We start from the raw sequence: 22,878 nt of genomic DNA, 5'->3' as shown, positions 1-22,878 counted from the left end.
TGGGCTCGCTACATGGTCTTCGTATAAGACGTCGCTGGTTCGCTTTGGTCTCATCCTACGTTCGTCGCATGTCTGATGCTAATGATCGACTCTGGCCGATGCTATAGTGTGGTATGTTATGGTGCTCTTTCGATGTCCCTAGCTGACTTGTCCTTCGCCAACACAAGCACCTCTTCATTTCTGGCGCCTTTGGCGACTCAGATCTCAGACCCAGTGAAAACGTGCAGAATTTCCTTGAAATTAGAACCTATTAGTATATTTGCATGTATTTGCCTAACATTATTTCCGGCCACCTCGATGACGAAAGTCGCGCGTGACTTCGATTGTGTATCACAGCCCATCGAATGCATACGCAAGACGGACTCGAATGCACGACCGTGACGCTCGCAATACGTCCTGGATGGACTGACAGCTCGGACAATTGTCCGCGGCGCGTCTGTGCATCTAGCTTGAGTCTTGCTTTGGCTAGGCGGTGTGCGCTTTCGATTTGTTTTCAACTACCTGTCTCTCTCTAGTGGAATGGCTGGCTCTGGTAAACATGGCAATGGCACTACCGATAAATCTGGGCGCATATTTGGCTGTCAAGAAGGCTGCAAGGGGAGCAAGGGACTCATATCAGAGAAGATGTTCTGGTGACACACTCTGTTCCGCAAATCAGCGCAAGGTCACCAGATAAGCCGCCTTCTTGCAAAACATATACCGGAGACATCTACCAGACAAGATGCTGAGCCGAGTCAGCAACTTCCGCCTGCCAAAAGGCGGAAGCACTCGAGCCAACAGGCATCAGTATGTCACCGGATTCTGTTTAGCATCTATCGTCTAACAATAAGATGATTGGCCCATAGCCGCCCAGAAGCAGACCACCATCAGTCCCTTCTGGTACAGCTGCAAGTACTGCATCTATCCCGGTGCGCTCAGGTAACTTTTGGGACCCCTGCGCTGCTGGCGGTTCCGCTGCGTCTGCTACTCGTGGCCCTGAACAAGATGATGTTGCTCCTATGGACATCGAGATGGATGATTCTCGGGAAGGGCTGTCTGGAGAGGCTGGAGGGACTCCAGGCTCTCAGGCTGCCGGTTTGAATATACCCGCCACTCCCCGTCCTGATGTTGAAGATGTACCGGATGAAGGGGACCAACCTGCCAAGGCATAGGTGCGTCCAACAACTGGTCATATTACTCATCTGATATAACTACTCTATAGAAATGCACACTTGCAAAGGAGGGCAAGCTGCAGCCGTCGAAACGGAGGAAGAAGGATGACAGCACTGATGCTGGTGTCGTCGATTCTTGGTGGGTTCTTCCCCTATATTATGAGACGGCACTAACAGCATGCCACAGAGATTGCAACGTGGTGTCGCACTGTTCTCAGTAGGGTGTGTGGGCAACGGGCGTGCAGGCGACGGGGGTGCGGGGGTGCGGGAGGGGCGGGAGAACAGGAAATAGAAGGAAATATGTTATAAAATGCGGGTAAATCATGTAAATACAGTGGCGAGTAGAAGGTAGAGGGAAAATGGAAGTAAATTCACCAGAATGCCAATAAATTCCTAGAGAAATGTGGAGGGCTACCGCGGGGACAATAAATACCATAATCGGAATGCACTGCTGCTGTCCCTGTGTACTGTATCACGACTGGTCGCAAGGTATACCACCGGCGACAGCCGGCGCTTCTCGAGTTAGAGATGACATGTGACTGTTTCCTCGAAGCTTTCAATATTTTTGAGGACACGAACTTGGAAGCGCTTTCTTTCATCCCATCGGACAATCGCTGGCCGCTTCCTCCGCTGCAGAGACTGTGGATCGGGATTTCATGGGACTCATCACCGCCAGAGGTGGGCGCTATACACGATATGCTCCTATCTCGCTTGCAACGTTCGCAACATGAAGTCGGCCCTGATCCAACGTTGCGCTTCGCACGGATTGTTGCTCGAAGGCGATGCGAAGGTCGAGTATGGTCGTATGAGCACACGCACGGGAATGTCACGGAGCATACTCTAGAGGACGAGTCTCAGGGAAGAGTTCCTGATTCAAGGCACTGGAGATGCACCTGGTCGAAACGAATCTGGCTGCCACAGGCATGCGTGTATTTGTGCGCTAACGTTCTGCAAGTCTGCTCCAAAGGTATATCTGTCAAACATCGGTGAATGCAGTCCTTGCTGGTGATGATATGGGGCACTGTGACAATTCTCGGTAGGCTGAGAATCATCAAGATTGCCTGATAATGATGCCCCAAATGCGTGCCCGGGCCTCAGCTAGTCCATGTTGCCAAGCGCGATGTCGGTGGAAATAGCCCACTAAGTTACCTCCAGGTTCGAACACTGGGGATCCCTTTTACCTGGGTATATCCGTATTGTACGCGGCGGAATGATGGGTATGAGTTGGTCTCCAGCCGTGCATGAAGGGCTCGAGGAGGCCTGCTGTTGCTTCCGTCCTCGTTCCGCGCGAACAGCATGACTTTGACTTCGGCCAAGGAAGGGGCGCCTGGCAGGAATTCCATTCGTGTCTGATAAAGACCAGCGATAAGCAATAGACCTTATAATATTAAGATGGCCAGTTTAAGGTGGGGAGCTTGAATGTGACTTGCGCTGTCGCGTTATTTCATTCGGAAAGCCATACATGCCCGCGACGCAGCAAGCGCCTAACTCGTGCAGCTATCCGTCGTGCAATCGAAGTCGGCCATTCTCAATTCGGCCATTCTGGCAATTCACTGTGCCTGGTGTAGAGCACTCGCAGGAAGCTTGCAGTACCGTGACCGTCGAATGGATAGCCTAGAGAGGATGAGGATGATTCCTGGGGGTAAAAATCTTACAATTTATACCGTACAAACATATCAGAATACAAGACATAGAGAACAAATCGAGACAAGCTTCGTACTATCACTTTAACCTCGATCTGGCCAACACGGCAGCAATCAGCCCCGGCGCGTCGTTCGCCTGTATATGCGAGTCGATGAGGTCGCCGAGGTCATCTTCGCTGACGCCTTCCACATGCACGTCCGCGAGCTGCCGCGTGTTGGGTACGAACAGCAGCGTGACCGTCACCTGGCGGTTGTCGCCCGGCGCGGCGTCGACGAAGTACGTGAGGCGCAGCTCGTTCTCGGACACGCTGTGCTTGGAAGCGAGCCCAGTGATGGAGTGCATGAACGCCAGGGACGCCGTGAACCTGCGATGCAGACGTAATAAGCACACGTCCCACTAGCCGCGCGAAAAAGGCTTACCACTCGTACAGCGGCGCGACGCGCTCGTCCTCCACCTCCACCTTCACCGCCTTCACCTCCTTCTCCACCTCCGCGCGCCGCGCCCGCAGTCCCTCGAGCTCGCGCGCGCCCTCCTTCACACGCTCCTTCACGCGCGCGACCTGCTCGCCGAGGCCCTGCAGCTCCGCGTCCGACACCTGCATCTGCATAACCTGCTCATCAAGCTGTGCCTGCGCGGAGGTGAGCGTCAGGCGCGGGTGCGGGTGCGCCTGACGCAGGCGGGTGAGCGCGAGGCGCGCGTCGACGATCTTTTGTGAGAGGGAGGCGGCTTCGTCGGTCAGAGATTTGGCTTTTTGGTAGTCTGGACATGATTACTCGTGAGTTTCACAGTGATAGAGGAGGAGGAGGGGAGGGGAGACGCACCCTCCTCGACGAACGGGGCGAGGTTCCGGATGTCCTTGTACTTCTCCGCCAGCTTCACCTTCGCCGCCTTGAGCACCTTCTTCTTCTTCTCGTTGCTCGCGCGCAGCTCCTCCTTATCATGCGCGGTCACCGGCTGTGGGTCGTCGCTCACGATCGTCTTCACGTACTTGTCCTTCGCATTCTGTTCGAGATATTGGAACTTGAGTTTGTTGAGGAAGCTCTATGATGGTGTTAGCGAGTAACTATACAGGCGAGTAAAGACTCAGCATACTGTCTGTGCAGCCACATCCCCGGCGATGATTGCTGGATCCTTAATCGGCGCACCGCCGGGTTCGAGGAGCCCTGGCCAGTCTGCGATGTCGTCGAACCGTTTAGAGTCGAATTGGGAGCGCGCTTCGAGGATGTGAAGGCGGGCGTTGTGTAGAGTAGTTTGCAGCGTCCTCGCTGCTTCGAGCGCTGCGGCGCGCTGGCTCTCGTTGCTGGTGGACATGATGGCTGCAGTTTCGAGGACGTAGGAGGACTGAAGCCGAACGGCGGAATCGTGACGCGACGCGAGGAGAAATGCACGTGAAGCGTGACATGACATAACGCGATATATTTAAGGTCGCGTGTAATTGTCCCTGCTTTCCGAATTCTTCGTCCATTCGACTCTGCCGTAAAACAATCATTGCTTTCAACTTCAGCTGGAAAATGTCCTGGTCAAAGGCTCCCGTAAATATGGTGCCAGTCGAGCTTCTATCGGAAGTGTTCGTGCTTTGCCTACCAGGGGACTTGTATGGCTCTCCAGATCCCCTTCTCGCACCTCTGATATTCCTCCGACTTTGCCGCTACTGGGGAGATACTGCACTGTCAATCAAACAACTCTGGTGCGCACTGTCTGTCACTGCTCCTGAGAATACCGTCAGCGCCTCGCGCCGCCATCACGTCAAGCAATGGCTCGCTCGTTCCGGGACTGGACCGCTCCACCTCAAAATCCAAGCCGACGACCGGTCATTGTTGAAGGTCGATAGCTACATGCCGCTTTTGGCTCCGCATTTCCAGAGGTGCACGGAGCTCCATTTACACCTGCCTTTCGAGCACATCCGGGAGTTCCCTAACCTGCCCATGCCTGCCCTCGAGAGCGCGTGCTTGGTGCTCGACATGCAGTATCATTCCGGTCCGAACCATGAAGACCATCTAATAATATCGTTCGACTCATCTCCGCGCCTTCGTTCTGTCGACCTCGCGACCCGAGGGTATTTCCTATCGTACAATGCATGGCCGCTATATGCGCGGCTCACCAGACTGCAACTCCACAATATATTCACGGTACACCATCTTCGGGACGCCCTGCGCCGATGCGAAAGGCTAGAATACTGCAAGCTGCACTTCTCTGACAGGGCCGAGTACGACGCGGACGAACCTGAAAAGCTGATTTTACCGTCTCTCCGGGTGTTGGACGTAGACGTTACCTCCGTCGTTCTGGATGACCTCCTATTGACCTTCGTCTTCCCGGCACTACGAACCTTGCACATCAAAGTAGACGAAGACTTCTCCTCGGACGTTCTGCTCCGCCTACTCTCCGGCTCGAAGTGTCCCCTGGAAGACCTGCAGGTGTACGGTGCAAGACATCTATTTAACACCCGTACGGAATTTGATGCGTTCGCCACTCTGCTGGGCCCCTCGTTAAAGCGGCTGTGGTTGGGGGGAGTGCATCACAGTCGTGATGCCTTTAATCTCTGCTCTGGAAGAAATATCACTGCCCTCTCGTTTGTCCCCTCGGAGAATCGCTTCCCGCTGCCATTGTTGGAGGACCTTACAGTCGCATTTCCGTCGGACGTTTGCCCCGAAGAGGCAGACGTGCTGCCTGCGGAAGAAATGCTCCTCTCTCGGCTGCAGCGGGGAGATGACGATGACCAGGATCGTTGCCTGAAAATCGCGCTTATCGCCATACTGGCGGTGAACCAAGTCCAGTTATGGTCTTGCGAGAATGGCAGTATAAAGACGCAAGTCTGTGGGCCGCGAGAGCTGCTGCTGACAATGTGCGGAAAGCCGAGAACCGGTAGCGGCGTGAGTAGGCTTGAAGATGATACGGATTCGTTTGGGCCATTTTGACAAGCTGTATAGTGAAAGTCCTGTTCGTTGGTGTGTTCCCCAAATAATCGAACCATTGAGTTGCTCCAGATGTGTGTGTCGGATTTATCCTCGAAGGACCCCCACTGACCGTTTTGATAGAAGACTGCATGTGCACATCAGTTCCCGTGGCTTAGGTGGCAGGGTCCGGTATCGAGGAAGAGACGGCCAGGGGCTTGAGATGCCTTTCCCCGATGATCTTGACAACTCCGGCCTCTCATATTAAACCAGCCTTATATTTTGTAGACTCGGATCACAGACGTAATAAGATGCTTTTGGGTTCTGCCTGCCCTGACTCCGATTCGAACAGGACAGGATAACGTGGAGGCAGAAGCCGGCTCGCTGTCCCTAATCCGGGTGTGGCCAGTCCAGCGCGGATGGACGCTCGTGGGGCAGAGAACAGGTGGGCAACCACATGTGCGCTATCTCTTCTCCGGCTGCTCCTGGTGCGGACCGGGACCAAGTAAATGCTAAGTAAGGGTTTCTCGTAACACAGCGGGCATGGGAGTACGCACTTGGCCGTTGTTGAGTTCATTATGATGATAGACATAATAGAATCACAATGTATGGTGATTATACGGCTATTTTCGCCGGCTAAATATTTAGCCAGGCATATAATCAACATACTGTATCCTCCCTGCGTGTTAGTTCAGTTGCTTTTCGTCTACATTCACTGTAAATGATGCCTAAAACTACGTATTTCATGTCCCGTTGCCCGCGGTGTGAGGGGACGCGTCTTGCCACAGCACGTGATCCGTGACACGACAACGCTCGCGAGGGTCGCGCTTTCTTTCTCCAATTCTATTCGCGCATTTCCTCTGCTTCACCCTGCCACCAGCGGAGTGCATTGCTTCATCCGCAGGTGAGACAGCAGCATGTCTTCGTCGGGGGCCTCTATACAACATATACCGTATACCGGTCGAGCTCCTATCGGAGATATTCACGCTTTGCCTTCCGAAGGGCTTGTATGTTACTCCAAATCCCCGTCTCGCCCCTCTCATATTCCTCCGGGTCTGCCGCTACTGGAGGGAGGGTGCGCTGTCTACCTAGCAACTGTGCTCACTGTCCCTCGCCATTCCTAACAACACCAATACCGTCTTGCGTGGTCATCTTATCAGGCTTGCTCGCTCTGGGACGGGCCCTGTCCGCCTTAAAGTCAAAGTTGAAGGCGAGCTATCATTGAGAGCCGAGCATCACCTGCCACTCCTGATTCCACACTTCCACAGGTTCACAGGACTTCACTTAGATATCCCTCTTGGCCATCTCTGGGAGTTCCCTAACCTTGCCATGCATTCCCTTGAGAGCGCGACTTTGCTGGTCAACTTTCGTCGGCACTGGCTTCCGAGGGGTAAGGTAGATCCGTTAGAATTGTTTGGCGCTTCTCCTCGCCTTCGTTCCATCACTCATAAGGCCCACATCCTAGAAACGTCCGAGCATGCGTGCAGGTGCTCCAGATTTTCCGTGCTCCGGGTCCATGTTGTGTGCGAACCGTCACGCCGCGCCTTTTATGCACAGCGGGCAAGGACCGGTGTCCCGCCACCGGTCATTCATCTTTCACGGCAAAGGTGGGAGAACACTTTCCTAGGATGCTCCGTATCAGAACATGATACAGACATAAAGAATGAAAGGACAATGCTAATTAAATGTCCCCTGATTTTTAGGGACCATAGTAAATGTCCCGCAGACCTTTCTTCGTTCACTCAAAGGACATTCTTCATGTCCAGCTTATGGTCCAGCAAGGACCATTCTAGGAAAGTGTTCTCCCATCAGGGAGATGTTCCTGGCATGCCCGCCGGTGGGACATCGGTCTCTGCCTGCAGTGATGTTTTGTTCACACTCATCCGTGGGCTACTACATCTTCTGTATCATACCGTGAGATGTACGGTGTTGTACCCGTGTAATCCCTCATACTCATGCGTAAACATGCTGCAGTGACTGCTCCAAATGCAATGTAGTACATAGTGCATTATTGACATATGAAAGACACTATATAGACTGCAGTTGTGCAGGACATCACTCGACGAAACAACGGTATTGGACAGACTTAGAATACACTAATTTACAGACAGCAGAAGAGATCTGAGCTATGCCACATCCCAGTGTTTCAAAACGGTATCATCTTCACCGAATGCCACTCCTTGATAATCCCGAATGTGACCATGTCGCGGTCGAACTTGCCACCGACGCTCTCATAGATCTCCTTCCACTTGTTCAACATGGCTCGGTCCTTTTCCGTTTTTGTCCGCAGCGGCTCACTGTCCGGATGCGACTCGTCAAGCTGGGACGGACACTCGTACGGAACGTAACGGGTGGCGAAGAACATGTGTGTTATGCGATCGTCAGTCACGCTCGGCTCGTCATCACTGGCAGCATAGCGAGCTGGGGACTGGGGTGAGGAAGAGAGCACGCGGCATTATAGTGAGTACTGACCCCTCATCCTCGGGAGGTACCTTCACAGTTTCGGGTCGAGCTTCTTTTGCCAACTACAGTACTCACTGATATGTTCGACGAAGGGATCGCCGCCAAACTCTTCATCCTCCCAGTCACGGAGCACAGGAAGACTGCAGACGAACTTCCCAAAATTCTCTGGAGTAATCAGGTAGCCGCTAAATGCGGCAAACTTGTACTTTGAACACTTGCAGGACATGATGAGGGGAAGGAGAATAGGGAGATGCATCTTGGGACGCGCGGTGGATTCGCTCAACACGCGCGCGTCACATGTTCTGAACCGCCAGCCACATGACATGGTACGTGACATAACCTGACATAACGCGCATATACATCGCGTCGCAACGAATTTGAGTCCTGCGCATGTCCAGCTCCCTCCGAGTCCCAACGTTTCATCATTGACAAAGGTCTTGCCGAGAATGTCTCTAAATGTTGTATTTGAACGGTCTCCTATGGATGGACTTCCTCTCGACGTTCTCTTCGGGATATTTGTCCAATGTCTTCCCTATGACGAGTATATCAAGCCCGACCCCCTTGGTGCTCCTCTGCTTTTCCTATAGCTACAGGTCTGCGAGTACTGGGGAGAAGTGGCGCCATGTATCAAACATCTCTGGAGGTATCTATGTATCACCGTCCCGGCGGGCGCCGATGGCCCATGCCAGTATGACCTCATGCAAGAATGGCTAGGACCCTCCGGAATCAGTCCCTTGTCTGTTAGGCTTGAGATATCCTTGTGGACCTTACCTGAAGCTTCCGGGTGCTTGTCGATGCTAAAATCATACGCTCCAAGATATGCTAGCCTTTCCCTACGCGTCCCCATCGAGCGTCTTGTTGCCATCCGTGACCTCTGCATGCCCCCTCTGCGCACAGCAAGCTTGGCCACCTATGCATGCGGGCGCGAAGCCGATGACCCGCTTAGTGACCGTATAGTGCTCTTCTCGTCGCCCCCTCATCTTCATTCTCTTCGACTCTCGCTACACTCCGACTTCCCGCTAAAGCGTTTCCAGCTGTCATTTTCTCAGATCAGAAATCTTGAACTGGAATACATAGAGAATCTTCCCACTTTGCTATACACCCTGCGTCAATCTCCGATGCTTCACTCATGCAAAATGAGTTTTGGGGACGAAATCATGAACTACGAGATTGCTGGGGCGAAAGTGCGCCTGCCTGTGCTCGAAAAGCTGGATATAGACTTCTGTGGCTTCGAACTGGACGACCTGCTCCTTTGCTTCGTCACGCCCGCACTGCGAGCCCTGCGCCTCAAGATTGACGGTGGCTGTAATTCCCGCTTCCTGCATCAGATGCTCATGGAGTCGGCCTGTCACGATGGACAAGATCAAGATGTCGCAAGTCTGGACTTGGGAGATCGGGAACGACGGAGGAATCCAGCGGAATTATTCCTGCTCTGCGCATGAGGCTGGAACTTCTGAAGATGCGCGACACTCTTCGGTCGCCCCCGCCGGTACAAATGAGGAATTCATACAAACATGCTTGTCGGCGTCGCTAACAGCCTAGGAGTCAGGTAGCTGGACAGATATGCATGCGGCATGCTCGATGTACAATACAAGTGAATGATACATGAATCCAGAGCGGTCGAGTCTCGCTATCAGTGCGCGTTGGATGTGCCGACACAGACGCAGGGCTTCGCAAGCCTGAGGCAGAAAGGGACACGCCCGGACGACAGAGGACGTCCTTCACCATTCATAGACTCGGTCCATCGGGCCCTGGAACGCCCCCCGCTGCGCGTCCGACGCCTTCAACGCCTCGGGGTTGAGCTGCTCCACCCGGTAGTTCTTCCCGCCCAACCAGTCGACCTCCGCGACGCGGTGCACGACGGTCGACCAGCTGCCCAGGGACAGGTCGAGGTTGAAATCGGTGGGGTGGGCGGTGTGGAAGTCGCACTGCACGATGATGCGGCCGCTTTTCTTGGCGATGCGTTGGATGAAGCCGGTCTGCCACGAGTACCATCGTCAACGAGAGACCTTGCTGAGAAGGGAGAACAGCATACGATGTACCCAGCGACGTCCGCTTGGTCCTCTTCCCCAGGAACAATGCGGTTCTTCTGGTCCATACCCTTCGGTTTCCCGTGGAACCTCATCACCCAGTACACCCTCAAGCCCCGCGCTTCGACGCCGAGGTTGAAGTGGTGCGTCTCGTTCTGGTCGATGACCATCACGTAGCCGCCGTGCGGGCACTTTGCGAGCCATGCGTCGAGCAGGGCGCGCACGGAGACGTGTGGACGCTTGTTCTGCTCGAGGAGCGCGAGGATGCGCGAGGTGTCTTGCGGAGAGGAGGCGGGCGCGGGGTCGGGCTTGCCGCAAGTGGGTTTGTGGGATTTCCAGTCGGCGCGCTGGCAGTCTTTGGTGCAGCTGTGGGGGTGAGGAAGGGGGATGGGGACTGGGCGTGGTGGGACGTACTAGTATACTTTCTTACACCTTGAACATTTGTTCCTCGTCATGGTACCGCATATCGCGCAGTCCTGATGCGTACTGACTAGTCAATACTCTCGAGAAAGGCAGCTATGAATGAGAGGGTACACGCTTTTGCATCCAAGTCGACCTCAAACATAGCCTGGCATTCCTCTCGCATATACCCGTCCTCGTCCCAGATGCTCTCGCGCTCCTCCTTCGTCCACGCATTCATGGTCTTCCTCACAAATTTAGGGATTCGCTCCTCGTCATCCCTCGTCCAGCGTCGTTTATCCACCAGGCCCTTCCGCGCCGTCTCAGTCGCGTTCCATACCTTCTTTTCCGGAGGGGGCGCATCCTGCAGACTGAGCTCCGAAGCGAACTGCCGTAGCAGCTCATCCAGTTTTTGTTCGGTCATTGTTGTGTATCGCAGGAGGTATCGCGCAGGCTAAGGTCAATATAGAATCACAGATACATTGCTGAAAGAGATGCAAAGCAAGCGCTCTGCTCCATCGAGGTCTCAATGAGGCGCGTCCCCGTGACCCGCTCGCGATTGTCACGTGCGCGACGCGGTTGCTACTCGACAGGCGCTTCTCCAGGTCCTGCTTCCGACTTCGAACCGTCCATCAAGCTCCGGGCGACACGGCAACACTCCTTTGCTACGACTCTCTTTCGCATACTCTATGGCACACAAAGTGAAGATTGCGGCGAGGCTGCGTCCGCGTATTGGCGCGGAACTGGAGGACGACTCGATTCAGGTTGTGAATGAAGACGGGGGATCGTGTATTTGCGTTGTTAATCCGAGGGACCCCAATTCCTACTTCCGATTTCCGTGCGTTTTGTCATCGAGTTTTGGAGATGGTTAGGGCTTATGATGGACTGCGCAGTTTTTCTTCTTGTTATGACCAGTCATCGACGCAGGAGGAGATATTCGAGAACGACGTCCGACCTTTGATTGACGTAGCATTTCATGGAGTCGTACGTTTCCAGCACGACAGCTTATCCCGGCGTTGGCAACTCACGATATTCATACTGCCAGACAGTAACGATATTCGCGTATGGTGTGACGTCGTCAGGGAAAACCCATACAATGCAGGGAACTAAGGCAGAGCCAGGAGTCATCCCGAGGGTTGTCAGGGTGTGTGCATAATTCAGCTTGCTTGACCTCTGCTCTGACGTCTCTCCGTTTATTTCCGTCAGGCATTAGTCGATCAGAAGTCTGCGCTGCCACCAGGGAAGGTTTCTCTGGCAGCTTCGTACTATGAGATATACCGGGACGACGTTTACGACCTATTCGTGCAGCGTGACCAGGTGCGTCTTTTGCTTGTATGTACCTCGTTAGTGCCATGATTGTATCTGGACCACAGGCACCCAAATTACCTGTTCGCGAGAACGACGTCGGCCAAGTGTTCGTGGCGAACCTGTCCACCGAGCCGATAGACACCTATGCCGATTTCGACGCCCTCTTCTCGTAAGACCTCCGCTCGCTTTTCGGCTTCTGCTACCTAACTTCGTTCTGTGCCCGTTAGTCGCGCTAACAAGCAGCGCTCCGTCGGCGCGACGAATCTGAACCGTGCATCCTCGCGGTCGCATGCTATACTCAGTATGGAAATTACTATGAGGGACGAGGACAAGAGTGAGCGTTATGGCGGGTATCTGTTAATGCACTTTGACTCATGATATGCTAGTCCTCACGGGCAAGATCAACCTGGTGGACCTGGCGGGCTCGGAGAACAACAAGGTACGTATTCCACCCGTTCGGTCCGATAGGTCGAATCACGGGCTTCATTCTTCTTAGCTTACTGGAAACGACGCCACTCGCATGGCAGAGTCCGCTGCTATCAACAAATCCCTCAGCGTCCTCGGGCAAGTCGTACACGCACTAAATCAAGGAGCTGTGAGTTATTGTATTTTGTGAGGCATGGATTATAACTAATAGTTTCACTTGCAAGTCACGGATACCCTATCGCAACTCGAAGCTCACTCGTATTCTTCAAGACGCTCTCGGCGGATCGTCTGTAGGGTTGTTAATATGCAATCTCGCGCCTGGCGCCAAGTTCCGCCAAGATACCCTAAACACGCTCAAGTACGGGCATTTCCATTATTGCAGCCGCAGCACCATTTGACCACGTACCGACAGTTTCGCTGTCCGCACCAAGAACGTCGAGAACAAACCCGTCGTCAACGAACGTGGTATGCAGTACTGTTCTCTACGCATATGTCCATCCATTAATTGACTGCCGCGCAGATAATGCTCCCCCGCCAAGACGCCACTTCGCCGCTGCACCTCCACCAGCGCCCAAGCTCGCCCCGGCTGCCTTACCGCCCGCGTTCAACTCCACAGCAGGGCATTCCCGGCAATCGCTCGCGGGCCCCTCGCGTGTGCCGAGACCCTCGATGGCTATGGCTGGCCGCCCGAGTATCGCGCCCGTCCACCAGAAAACACGCCAGCGCGCGCAGGCACCTCCGCCTAGCACGCTTGTTACACTCAGCGAGAGCGAGATCGACGCCAGAGTACGATATTCGAGCTCCTTGTTTTCGTGCATGTTACAAGCGCTGATCGTTCTTGAATGCAGATAGCGAAGGCCGTGGAGGCGGAGGTGGCGAGGCGCCTTGCGGCTGCTGAGCAGGCGCGCCGGGAAGAGGAGGAGGAGCGCAGCGTCGAGCAGGAGCTGTCGCGGTCCGAAGAGGGCCCGTCTGTGTCCGGCTCGACGTCGATGGACTCGGAGAAGCCGATACCCTCTGGGATACTCACCCCGCTGTTGAAACGGCACAAGGACCTCGACGACGAGCTCCGGCAGCGCTTGCAGGATCTAGAGAAGAAATTGTGAGCTCCACCATGGTCTTCCACATGTAGTCAGCGCTTTCTGACTTGTGTTTGATAGCGAACGGAGTAGCAAGGAGCTGCAGCTGGTGGACGTTCTTTCGCCCGTATCAAGGAAGAAGACGGGACGCGCGTACGTGGCGCTCGCGCGGGCCCACTCAGAGAAGTACGTGCCAGGAGGCTATGACGGGTGTATTCACTGACGATGAAGTATTATGATTATTATAGAGGCAACCTCCAAGTGGCGCTAGAGCTGTACCGCAAGGCCGAGACGTACGTGCCGGATAATATGAAGCTCAAGGAACGGTAAGAGCGCAAGCGTTTCCATGGCTGAATGAGTCGTGTTCTCATGTCACACGTGCTGGTAGGATCATCGAGATCGAGTGGGCTGTCAAGAACGGCAAGGAGTTCCAGCCTTCGCCGAAGAAGGCCAAGAAGCCCAAGGGCAAGAAACGCTCGCGCTCCAAGGGCCCTAAACAAGCCCGGCAGCCTGACCCGGCGGGGCAAGACGAGAACGCAGATCCCAATGTCCTCGAGGAAGCCATGAGCAAGATCGGCAAGAGGCCCGTGGGCGAGCTAGGGGAGGGGGACGACGTGAGTGTCCAGACGCCGCCGAAGAAGATGAAGACGGGGTTTTCGGTCCTTGATGGGATTGACGAGGCGCAGGAAGTGGACCCACCGGTCCTCGGGAAGAAGGGGCAGAAGAGGTTAGAGAGTCCGTTGTGAGCGGTATCTGTATGTTGGTTGTATGGCCTGGAGTGGGATTGTATTCTAATATGTATAGGACTCTCGGCGTTGGATGGGTGTCCGTTTCTATCACTGACATCAAGGCGGATTCCTGGTCATGTGCGTCGATACTTTCTTTCACTAGCCTACATTATCTTCCCGGCCCCCTTCCGCTCTTATGATGAGCATTTGGGCTGCTTTGCCTGCTACTCAGCTCTGCGATCATGGACCTCACCAACTTTGCGAGCCTCGCAATTGAAAATGAATATTCTATCCTGCATCCCACATGGGTATTGTACATTTCCCGAAGAACATCAGTTACAAGCTTCAGTACATTGAATTCAAAATCAATTGCCGTCAGCATTCATGCTCATCTGTCTGATTCTATTCAACTCTTCAACAAACAAGGCCCGAGGATCAAATAAGGACATCCAGCGACCATACCGACCGCGAGTCGAGATACGGTCATCATTAATAGAATACATGATCACCTTGTTGCCTGCCAAACCAACAGCCAGAAGCTTCTCATGGGCCCTGGTACCGACCCAGTCGACATATTCTGTCAATTGGCGGGTAACTGCCCAACGGTCACGTTCGGATGATCCAACCTCGATCACAACTCGAACTATGTCGGCGTGCGGGTTCTCGTCCGTGTCCGCTCCCCAGTACTGATCAATGTTGAAATCAGGGTAGCGTTTTTCCTTTGTAACCGCAACCCCTGTGAAAACATCAGGATGCTACGTGAGGGCGCAGGATCATATGACTGACCATGAGAATCAACAGATTCGAAGGAGACGTCTCCCACCTCCTCCGAGTCCTCTTCTTCAGTTACTCCCCTTTCATCCCCACCCTCACCTTCTCCATCCCCTTCGGCCAAATCCTCTAATCCTACAGAGGGCGAGTTAAGGACCTGCTGGCAATGAAGGCAGATAAGCATCGGATGGTTGCACGAACCTATCAGTCCCTCAGCTGTCTCCTTTCGGAGCAGTGCCTGAGGCTTCACTAAGAACTGCTCTGGACCAAACTTGAGAGACAGGTATGCATTGAGGGGTCCATAGACCTGATGTTGATGTTTGGGTGGAGAGTGCTCCCAAGCATCTATACGCTCCTGCAGACGTTGCGGTAGATTCTGGGCTGGGTCAAACATAGCAGTAGAACGTCGGGGGAATAGGATCAACAGAGACTTTACTACTTATACCGTGAATACAATCAAGGCCCCAGACGCGGTCAATGATCCACAAGTAAGACGGATTATACGAGTCCGTGTATGTCGCAGTGGCTGACTGGTTCACAACAATAACGATGGCAAGGTACAATGAAGAGACTGCCCCGTATGACCCGGCCACGTCGATCGGATGGGTATATTTTACCTATGTCGGGTAGCAATGAGTGGAAAGAACAATGTGCTGTACATGTACAATGCGACGTGGACGCGTTCATAGCCATATACGGTAGACAATGTCGTCGTTTTGTCCTCGGCAGTTGATGGGAGAAGTGCAGTTCTACGTGATAGTCACGTGATCTTCATCTGACTATATGTAGTACACCAGTCACATTAGTTGAACTGCATCCAGCTCGCGTACTCCATAATGTCGTCCCGTGTTCCGAAGTCGAAGTCTGGCGTCTTCAGCGGCTATCTGATCGATCCGGACAAGTTCAAGGAATTCGTCTCCAGTCTGCCCGTTGAAAAGGTCTGGGAGGACGAGGAATGCTTCGGCGATCCCTATGAAGCACTCATAATTGGGTACTGCAATTGGCGCCTCCAGGTTGGGCGCGTCAACCCGCAGAAAAAGAAGTATTTACCCAGAATCAGAGGTCAGTCGTCTCCACGGTACGCTTTTCTCGATCTCACGGGGCCGTCCAGTTCGCCACGCTCTGCCCGGCGAGCCCAGTGTGACGCAGGACCGGATAACCCACATGTTCTTCGCCACTCGCTGCGTACCATATAAACGTAGCTCTCAGATGGATGAGTCGCACCCGGACAGCCAACGACTTCGGGAGGAGACGGAGAGAGATCGGGCTTTGTTTAACGTATTTAAGCAGACCGTGGAAAGTGAGGGTGGTAAGATCGACCGGGACATGGTCACCTTCGGGATTATCAGAGACTGGCACCCTGCTCACGATCCATTCTGCGTATGTCCTCCATATGACTGCTCTGTTTGCTCTTAAGCTTACCGTGTCCCTCCAGTTCTGAACGTCGCCCGTTGGACAGTCGATGTCTCCACCGTCCTCTGCCACTTTCGGCACCGCGGTCATCATCTTTCGTGGTGGCGGATGTGTATTTGGGTAAGCATAGCTTGCTTTCTCTGCTGTTTGTAAATTGGTGTACTATATTTCCGCTCTATACCGTTGTGTCATCAAATAAATACCCTGAACAGCTGCAGCATGCCATCCGTGGGTCAACATTCAAGATAAGTTGCATTACACAAGGACTAGCTCTGCGCCACACATGTGAATACTCGTCACGAGGACGATACCGTAGGTCATACGGAGTCATAGATGACGAGAAACAAAACGAAATCACGGAAATACCAAATAATATAGATAGTTTACTGCACTCGTCCTGCGTGCTGTGCGCCCTCCGACGTCTGGACACATGCAACAGAAGGCGAAGCAGCAGCTCATGGGGGACGTGGAGCAGCTTGGGCCGCCAACGCTCAGCGCATCCTCGAGCTCGACGAGAAAAGTTCGGAAATCGAGAGGCTGTCGGCTGAGCTGGTCGTCTCCCAGGCTCGCGAGGCCGAGCTTGTCTCTAAGATTCAAGACATGGAGCTCGCGAAAGCAGCGGATGCTTCCCGGCATGAGGCCGAGACTACCTCTGTGAGGTCCTCCTTGGAGTCGATGCAGCGCGACGTGAAGGATCTTGGAGCCCAGCTAAGAGTGAGCGTCGCCGCACGCGTCAAACTTGAAACGGAGGTCAAGAACCTCTACGCCAAGTTGGACTCCGCGCGTTCGTCGCTGGAAGCAGAGACCGCTCGTTCGGCTGCAATGGAGAAGGACCTTAGACAGGTCACGGCGAAGATCCACGCACTGCAAGATGAGCTTGAACGTGCTGTGGCTGCGAGGCGGGCCGAGCAAAGTAAGCTCGCGACTCTCGTCAGTGGATACAACAAGCTTCGCAAGCAGCAGATGGATTCGTATGCCGAGTTTGACCAGATGGTAAGTGATGTCAGCAATACAATGGATGAGTCCACTGACTGCTGCTCGTAGGGGCTACTTCGAGTTCCCCGTTCAAAGCCTTCGACTGTTCCTCAGCGTTCTGCAGGCGCGCGCGCATCTCATCCAGTGTGAGCTCAAGCTCGGACATGTGGATCTTGCTCCGGCTCAGCTCAGACTGGAGGGCAGAGACGTCTGCCTGCAATTTCGTTTCAGAGGAGTGGAGAGCAGCGACAGCGCCGTTCTCCTCCGCGAGTTCATTCTGCAGGTTCTGGATCGAAGTGTTCGCATTTGACAGATCGATCTGCAGAGTGTCGCGCGACACCTCAAGCTGTTGCTCGAGGTTAGCGATCGCAGCCTCCAGAGAAGTCACTTGGGTCTTCAGGCCGTCGACTTCCTGCTTGTAGCGCGCGATCTCAGCGTCCTTCTGCTGCACCACCTGGGCGTTGGCGTCGCGAGCCTCACTCAACCGTTGCTCAAGTTCAGCCTTATTTGCCACCATGGTGGTATTTTTAGCTCGCAGCGCAGCAATGGTCTCCTCCGACGCGTGCACTCGTCAGAATAGAGTAGAAATCTCGGACTCCTCATGGTACTGAGATTGTCGCGAGCATTGGCCAGCTCAGCCTAAACGGCAGATAGTTCGGACGTGAGCGAAGACTTATCTTGCATCAGGTCACTGATAGTGACGTCCTTCTCGGCCAAATTCTTCTCGAGTTCTACTTCATGTAAGCGAAGAACGGCAGATGATTGTTCAAGGGACGCCAGATTATCGTGGAGAGACGCTATCTCCTTATCCTTGGACGCCAGTGTGATGTCCTTGGAAGCCGCCAGCTCCTTCTCAGAGCTCAACTCGGCCAACAGGTCCGCAATGCGTTGTTCACGCTCTGAGATGATTGCCTGGGTCGCCTTCTTCTCCGACTCGAGCTTGCTCGTCAGCGAACATAGCTCGGATGCGCGACATTCAGAGACTCGTTCCAGGGATGCAATTTGCAAGGCGGATCAGACGATATAATTCCACGTGGATTGCAGGCCTCTTACCTTCCCCTGGTACTCCGAGTCCAGCGTGGCCCTGAGCTTCGCAAGCACTGCCATTTGAGCCTTCTCTTGCATGCCTCGCGGAGACCACTCCGGAAAATCAACAAGGCCATCGCATTGCCGCTGTCCTTGCCAAGGCCGCGCCGCCAACGCTGGCACGAGGGTGTCGCCCTCATCATCATAGGTCATACTGGCATCATCGTACGCTGGCTCCGGTTCGGGCGTCCCGGACGTACTGGGCGCAGGCGTGGGCTGCTTGCTCAGCTGGGATATGAAGGAGCCAGCCTGAGTGCGGACAAGTCCATCCATTGCCCTGGGGTGATACGTGGAGATGGAAGAAACTGGTGGGGTACTGTATGTCTATGTATGTAAGCGACGTAACGCGTAACGCAGCCTCCGTTGCGTTACCCGGAGCGCACTTGGTAACGCGTAACGCAGAGGTTGTTGTCTTCTCCGGGGAAGTGTAACGCTCGTCAAAAATTCGATTTTTGGTGGGATTTAGCTACGAATATTATTCCGTCAATATATCTCAGCAGTTAAAAATCAAGTATTATATTGTAGAGTGCTTCTTTGCATCCCTAATATGGAAGGATCATATGTAGAAGCGCATGGGTACTTACTGGTCGGGTTGCGGTTGCTAATTTTACCAATGTAACGCGTAACGCCGGCTTTGTTACTTCGAGGGGTGCCATTTCAAGGTGTAACGCTGTGCGCCCGGTTGCTTACATACATAGACATACAGTATTAGCACGAGGAGGCTCCGGTACGCTGCAAAATGTCACTGTCACATGTGTCAGCGTTATCGAAGTACATAAGTCACGTGACAGTTTATTTAGACGCGCTGTTCCTTCGCGCCACTTAGTCTCGAGTCCATTATCCCCCGGATCGCACCGATGTCCTCCGACGTTCCAAAGTCAAAGTCTGCCGTCTTCAGCGGCTACTTGATGTCTCCAGACAAGTTCAAAGAATTTGTCTATAGTCTGCCCGTTGCACGGCCCTGGGAGGACGAGGAATACTACGGCGATCCCTATGAGGCAATTATAGGTGAATATTCCTATTGGCGCAGGCACGTTGACCCGAAGAAAAAGAAATATCTACCCATGATTAGAGGTAACTCGCCTTCAATGTATATAGCATGTATATCATTTTGACAGCTTCATCCAGCGCGCTTTGCTGAAAGCGGCGACGAGCCCGGCGTCACGCGCGACCGAATAACCCATCTGTTGTTCGCAACCCGTTATGTACCCTATAAAGGTCCTTCGCAGATGAGCGTGTCACATCCAAATAGCTTGCCACTTCTGACCGAGACGGAGAGAGACCGCGCATTGTTTAACGTGTTCAAACAGACTGGAGAGTGAGGGTGGTAAAATCGACAAGGATATGGTCAGCTTTGGGATTATCAGAGACTGGCACCCGGCTCATAGTCCATACTGTGTATGTTCTTTGTTTGGCCTCTATCAGCTCTTCATACTCATACTATCTCTAGTTTTGAACTTCATGCTCAGTCAGCTGGGCATGTGATCAGTCTATCCACTGTAATCTCAGCCAGCTTAAGCCTGACACTTCACCTCTCAAACCAGGCTCTAAATGACAGCAAGTGTTCACTATTAGCTCACTTCTCCATGCCGCAGTCTCTAGCTCTCAGGACCATGTGTAGAATCCAAGAGACGGTTCAGGTCGCATGCAGTATTTGATTGAGTTTGCCTTGGGTTTTGGATGTCTCTGCTGTTTGTAAATCAATGTATATTTTCGATATTTCCCGTTGATTCCAGTGTCATGATACAAACATGCTGAATAACTGCCAGTGGTACGCGCCAATGCACGCCACTTGAACGCCTCCATCTTCCCCTTCACCATGTCTTCCACATATTGGAGATCAAAGTCTGCTGCACTCCGTGGCTACTTTCTCGGAGAGTACATCGAACTCTCCACAGCAGACTGTTGAAACACAGCCTTGTAAACGGATGAAAGGTTGGGGGCGCCGGGCTGCGCTGGGGCGATATTCCAGGACCCCTGAAAATACCGATGGACCAATTCCGTAAAAAAGTGAGATCTGGAGGCCGTATGTAAGATATGGCTGCGGTAAAATGTGGCGAAGCACCCAAGAGGCCGGATACTTCAGTCCCGGTAGGAATGAGGCTCGATATCCAAGGTATATACCCGGCTTCTCCCGGCGCTCAATCACTCGCTTGTGCAGCCACAATTTGCCCCAATAAATATTTGACTTGAGATTGCACTGTTTTGGCAACATTTGGCCTATATATGGTATATTGTAGCGAAAAATGTCTTATTTTGATCAAATTTGGCTAAGATAAACCCTTGTAACCGGATGAAAATCCGGAGGTTGGATATCTGGGTCCCGGTAAATCTCGAGCCACACGGCTACACGGCCTGCCCAGAATCTGGTGAAAAAATCCAAGGGGCATTCATGCAAATGTTGGTAGTATAGTTATCACTACTTTTGCATAACAGTCGCACTCATTTTGCGTGCGTGCCATTTGTGCAACCGTTGCAATACAGGTTGCAAAGGATTTGCGTCGTGGATTCCATTGCGCAATATTCTGACTTGGACTTATCGGCACGGGAGCGTGCCGGTGGTCTCGTGACACGTCGCGTCGCTCCCTCTTCATGCCGAGGTGCCGGAGTTCAATCTCCGCTCGTAACGGTTGGAGTTGGGCTTGAACAAATTTCTCTCTCATCCTCTCTTTCCCTTCAACCACCACCATCTGCCCGTCCTCGCCTCACTTCCGCTCAGCCTCTTGTAGCTGCTGTCTCTACTCGACATGGTACGTGTACCATATCTATAGCGATGCTTCGCTGATGCTCGACTTGCATGGGTAAGTGTGATACTCTTCCAGTCTCCGAACATACTGATGATGCAGAAGTTGTATAGGCCGACGAGCGTGCGGCATATCACCTTAGTAGTATTTTCATTTCTGTAACAGCAGGTGCACCATATGCAGATTGGGTCTTGCGACATGCAAGATGTATCATTAGATGCTCAGATGTGTATGTAGTAGATACATATAATGATTACATTGTTTTCCATGCATTCATATGAGCTGCGCCGTCGAGCAACGGGGTGGGAAAGGGGACCAATCCAGGCATATGATATGGGATGGCGTGATTGATGTTATTATTCCCGTGTGGGTCATGTGACCCTATTTGTGGAACATTTGCGCTATCCCCCGGCAAGAAACTCATGCAAATATTCGGTCTGATTCATTCGCGAGGGCGATTTTCTTGCTCCTGTTTGGCAATCTCAGCGCAAACGTTTGATTCTGGATTTTGACGCAACATTTGTACAAATACTGCCGGGCTGTGTAGGTTGGTATCGCGTCCCGGTAAAACCAGCCAAATTACACGAAATTCAGTCCCGGTAAAATGAAGGAATTCAGGTTCTCTGGTATCTAACCTCCATTGGTACTTTCAGGGGTCCTGATATTCCTCGCGTTATGTCATAGGACCCCGGCATACTGGTATATATGTTAGATCCTAGTGCGGACATAAACGGCCAATTTTGAGGCCCTATGTCGGATATTTAGGCGGACATAAAGCCCAAAATTTCGGTCCATGTCCGGTATATCACGGCGGACACAAGGGCCTTGCCGGTCTTGGTGTCCGATCACCTGGCGGACATACCAAGTCGTCGCAGTAGTCCTTGTACTAGGTTGAGTGGTGTCTCTTATGTTTCTCAGTCAACTGTCAGCTCGTCTCGTGTATATCCAGGTATATCCTCAGCAACGGTGAATGAAATGCAAGCTTTGGAAACAGTGGTGGATCTTAGGAAGACTGAAATACAATATCCCGGAGTAATCATGTCACGATCTACTCGTTGCAGCGTTGGGCGTGTGCCGGTTTCGAGGTTGGATCCGTTTGGCGGACACACCGGGGGGCGCCCGAGCATATGTCACTTATGCGGACATAAGCAGCCCAATTTGGGCTGACCGGATCCTAGAGGCGGACATATCCGGTCCAAATGTGTGAGGCCATAAGGGCCGAAAATCGGGCACTTAGGATCAAACATCAGTACCCATATGCCGGGGTCCTTATGTCATGTGTGTATGTGCCTGGGGAACAAACACACGTGACTAACGCGTCTTCAGTTTCCTTGAGAATCACTTCATTATCCTGCCCCTCATCATGTCCTGCAAGTTAGGGTCTAGCATGGGTATACCCGGGTTAACCCGTGGGTGTGCCCGCGGGCAAAGTGCTGGCGAGGACGGTGCCCGTACCCGACCCGGGCAAAGTGACATGGGTATGGGTAGACCCGTGGGTGTACCCATGGGTACCCATGGGTGCCCACGGGTACGTGTATTGTCAAGTACCTCTATCTCGTGCTGATAGTGTATAGGGTAAGAATTATATGCTATCATTTGCTTTTGCTTTGCCCTTCCCCCTCCCTTCGCATCTGCCTTATTACCTGCCTCAATCACTTGAGCAACAACTTCCCCATCGGATAACAGAGGGGTCTTGATCCATGAGCCTACTGCTACCTGGGCCTTGAATGATTGCAAGGACATATTATGCCGTAAGTGATTGAATGGAGTGGT

At 53.0% G+C, this 22,878-nt stretch overlaps 10 protein-coding genes across 10 annotated transcripts; 6 read left to right on the top strand and 4 right to left on the bottom strand.

Moving 5' to 3' along the window:
- Window positions 1–721: 721 nt before the first annotated feature.
- Window positions 722–1,151, top strand: GLOTRDRAFT_132181 (uncharacterized protein; the record flags this gene model as incomplete). Its single annotated transcript, XM_007871066.1, has 2 exons — window positions 722–786; window positions 854–1,151. The coding sequence occupies 2 exons, from the start codon at window positions 722–724 to the stop codon at window positions 1,149–1,151; spliced, it is 363 nt and encodes a 120-aa protein (XP_007869257.1).
- A 1,722-nt stretch (window positions 1,152–2,873) lies between these two features.
- On the bottom strand, window positions 2,874–4,115 carry GLOTRDRAFT_140516 (uncharacterized protein; the record flags this gene model as incomplete). Its single annotated transcript, XM_007871065.1, has 4 exons — window positions 3,888–4,115; window positions 3,617–3,836; window positions 3,215–3,554; window positions 2,874–3,159 (listed from the first exon to the last, which is right to left on the bottom strand). Exons 1-4 carry the CDS (start codon window positions 4,104–4,106, stop codon window positions 2,874–2,876), a joined length of 1,065 nt encoding a protein of 354 aa, XP_007869256.1. The 5' UTR covers window positions 4,107–4,115.
- Window positions 4,116–4,306: 191 nt separating this feature from the next.
- Window positions 4,307–5,710, top strand: GLOTRDRAFT_95735 (uncharacterized protein; the record flags this gene model as incomplete). Its single annotated transcript, XM_007871064.1, has 1 exon — window positions 4,307–5,710. The coding sequence occupies one exon, from the start codon at window positions 4,307–4,309 to the stop codon at window positions 5,708–5,710; it is 1,404 nt and encodes a 467-aa protein (XP_007869255.1).
- A 2,122-nt stretch (window positions 5,711–7,832) lies between these two features.
- GLOTRDRAFT_132178 (uncharacterized protein) lies at window positions 7,833–8,375 on the bottom strand (the record flags this gene model as incomplete). Its single annotated transcript, XM_007871063.1, has 2 exons — window positions 7,833–8,107; window positions 8,225–8,375. 2 exons carry the CDS (start codon window positions 8,373–8,375, stop codon window positions 7,833–7,835), a joined length of 426 nt encoding a protein of 141 aa, XP_007869254.1.
- A 652-nt stretch (window positions 8,376–9,027) lies between these two features.
- GLOTRDRAFT_132177 (uncharacterized protein) lies at window positions 9,028–9,591 on the top strand (the record flags this gene model as incomplete). Its single annotated transcript, XM_007871062.1, has 1 exon — window positions 9,028–9,591. The coding sequence occupies one exon, from the start codon at window positions 9,028–9,030 to the stop codon at window positions 9,589–9,591; it is 564 nt and encodes a 187-aa protein (XP_007869253.1).
- A 75-nt stretch (window positions 9,592–9,666) lies between these two features.
- GLOTRDRAFT_122782 (uncharacterized protein) lies at window positions 9,667–11,076 on the bottom strand. Its single transcript, XM_007871061.1, has 4 exons — window positions 10,718–11,076; window positions 10,594–10,655; window positions 10,185–10,545; window positions 9,667–10,128 (listed from the first exon to the last, which is right to left on the bottom strand). The coding sequence occupies exons 1-4, from the start codon at window positions 11,000–11,002 to the stop codon at window positions 9,871–9,873; spliced, it is 966 nt and encodes a 321-aa protein (XP_007869252.1). The 5' UTR covers window positions 11,003–11,076; the 3' UTR covers window positions 9,667–9,870.
- Window positions 11,077–11,267: 191 nt separating this feature from the next.
- Window positions 11,268–14,451, top strand: GLOTRDRAFT_80210 (kinesin-domain-containing protein; the record flags this gene model as incomplete). The annotated part of the gene is made up of 15 exons (XM_007871060.1): window positions 11,268–11,416; window positions 11,472–11,562; window positions 11,624–11,722; window positions 11,785–11,895; window positions 11,952–12,055; window positions 12,114–12,220; window positions 12,273–12,325; window positions 12,383–12,481; window positions 12,537–12,670; window positions 12,725–12,777; window positions 12,833–13,098; window positions 13,161–13,411; window positions 13,470–13,574; window positions 13,637–13,714; window positions 13,777–14,451. 15 exons carry the CDS (start codon window positions 11,268–11,270, stop codon window positions 14,132–14,134), a joined length of 2,058 nt encoding a protein of 685 aa, XP_007869251.1. The 3' UTR covers window positions 14,135–14,451.
- Window positions 14,452–14,481: 30 nt separating this feature from the next.
- GLOTRDRAFT_140513 (uncharacterized protein) lies at window positions 14,482–15,353 on the bottom strand (the record flags this gene model as incomplete). Its single annotated transcript, XM_007871059.1, has 3 exons — window positions 15,089–15,353; window positions 14,903–15,022; window positions 14,482–14,852 (listed from the first exon to the last, which is right to left on the bottom strand). Exons 1-3 carry the CDS (start codon window positions 15,279–15,281, stop codon window positions 14,482–14,484), a joined length of 684 nt encoding a protein of 227 aa, XP_007869250.1. The 5' UTR covers window positions 15,282–15,353.
- A 370-nt stretch (window positions 15,354–15,723) lies between these two features.
- Window positions 15,724–18,386, top strand: GLOTRDRAFT_122780 (uncharacterized protein; the record flags this gene model as incomplete). Its single annotated transcript, XM_007871058.1, has 9 exons — window positions 15,724–15,949; window positions 15,999–16,267; window positions 16,347–16,420; window positions 16,513–16,528; window positions 16,679–17,293; window positions 17,601–17,633; window positions 17,963–18,015; window positions 18,098–18,151; window positions 18,320–18,386. 9 exons carry the CDS (start codon window positions 15,724–15,726, stop codon window positions 18,384–18,386), a joined length of 1,407 nt encoding a protein of 468 aa, XP_007869249.1.
- Window positions 18,387–19,218: 832 nt separating this feature from the next.
- GLOTRDRAFT_132170 (uncharacterized protein) lies at window positions 19,219–19,683 on the top strand (the record flags this gene model as incomplete). The annotated part of the gene is made up of 2 exons (XM_007871057.1): window positions 19,219–19,435; window positions 19,490–19,683. The coding sequence occupies 2 exons, from the start codon at window positions 19,219–19,221 to the stop codon at window positions 19,681–19,683; spliced, it is 411 nt and encodes a 136-aa protein (XP_007869248.1).
- Between the last annotated feature and the right edge of the window lie 3,195 nt (window positions 19,684–22,878).

Source organism: Gloeophyllum trabeum (genome assembly GCF_000344685.1).
Source record: "Gloeophyllum trabeum ATCC 11539 unplaced genomic scaffold GLOTRscaffold_00013, whole genome shotgun sequence".
In the NCBI taxonomy this organism is placed as follows: domain Eukaryota; kingdom Fungi; phylum Basidiomycota; class Agaricomycetes; order Gloeophyllales; family Gloeophyllaceae; genus Gloeophyllum; species Gloeophyllum trabeum.
Note: the sequence above shows the minus strand (reverse complement) of the source record. Positions and strands in the feature narration are given on the sequence as shown.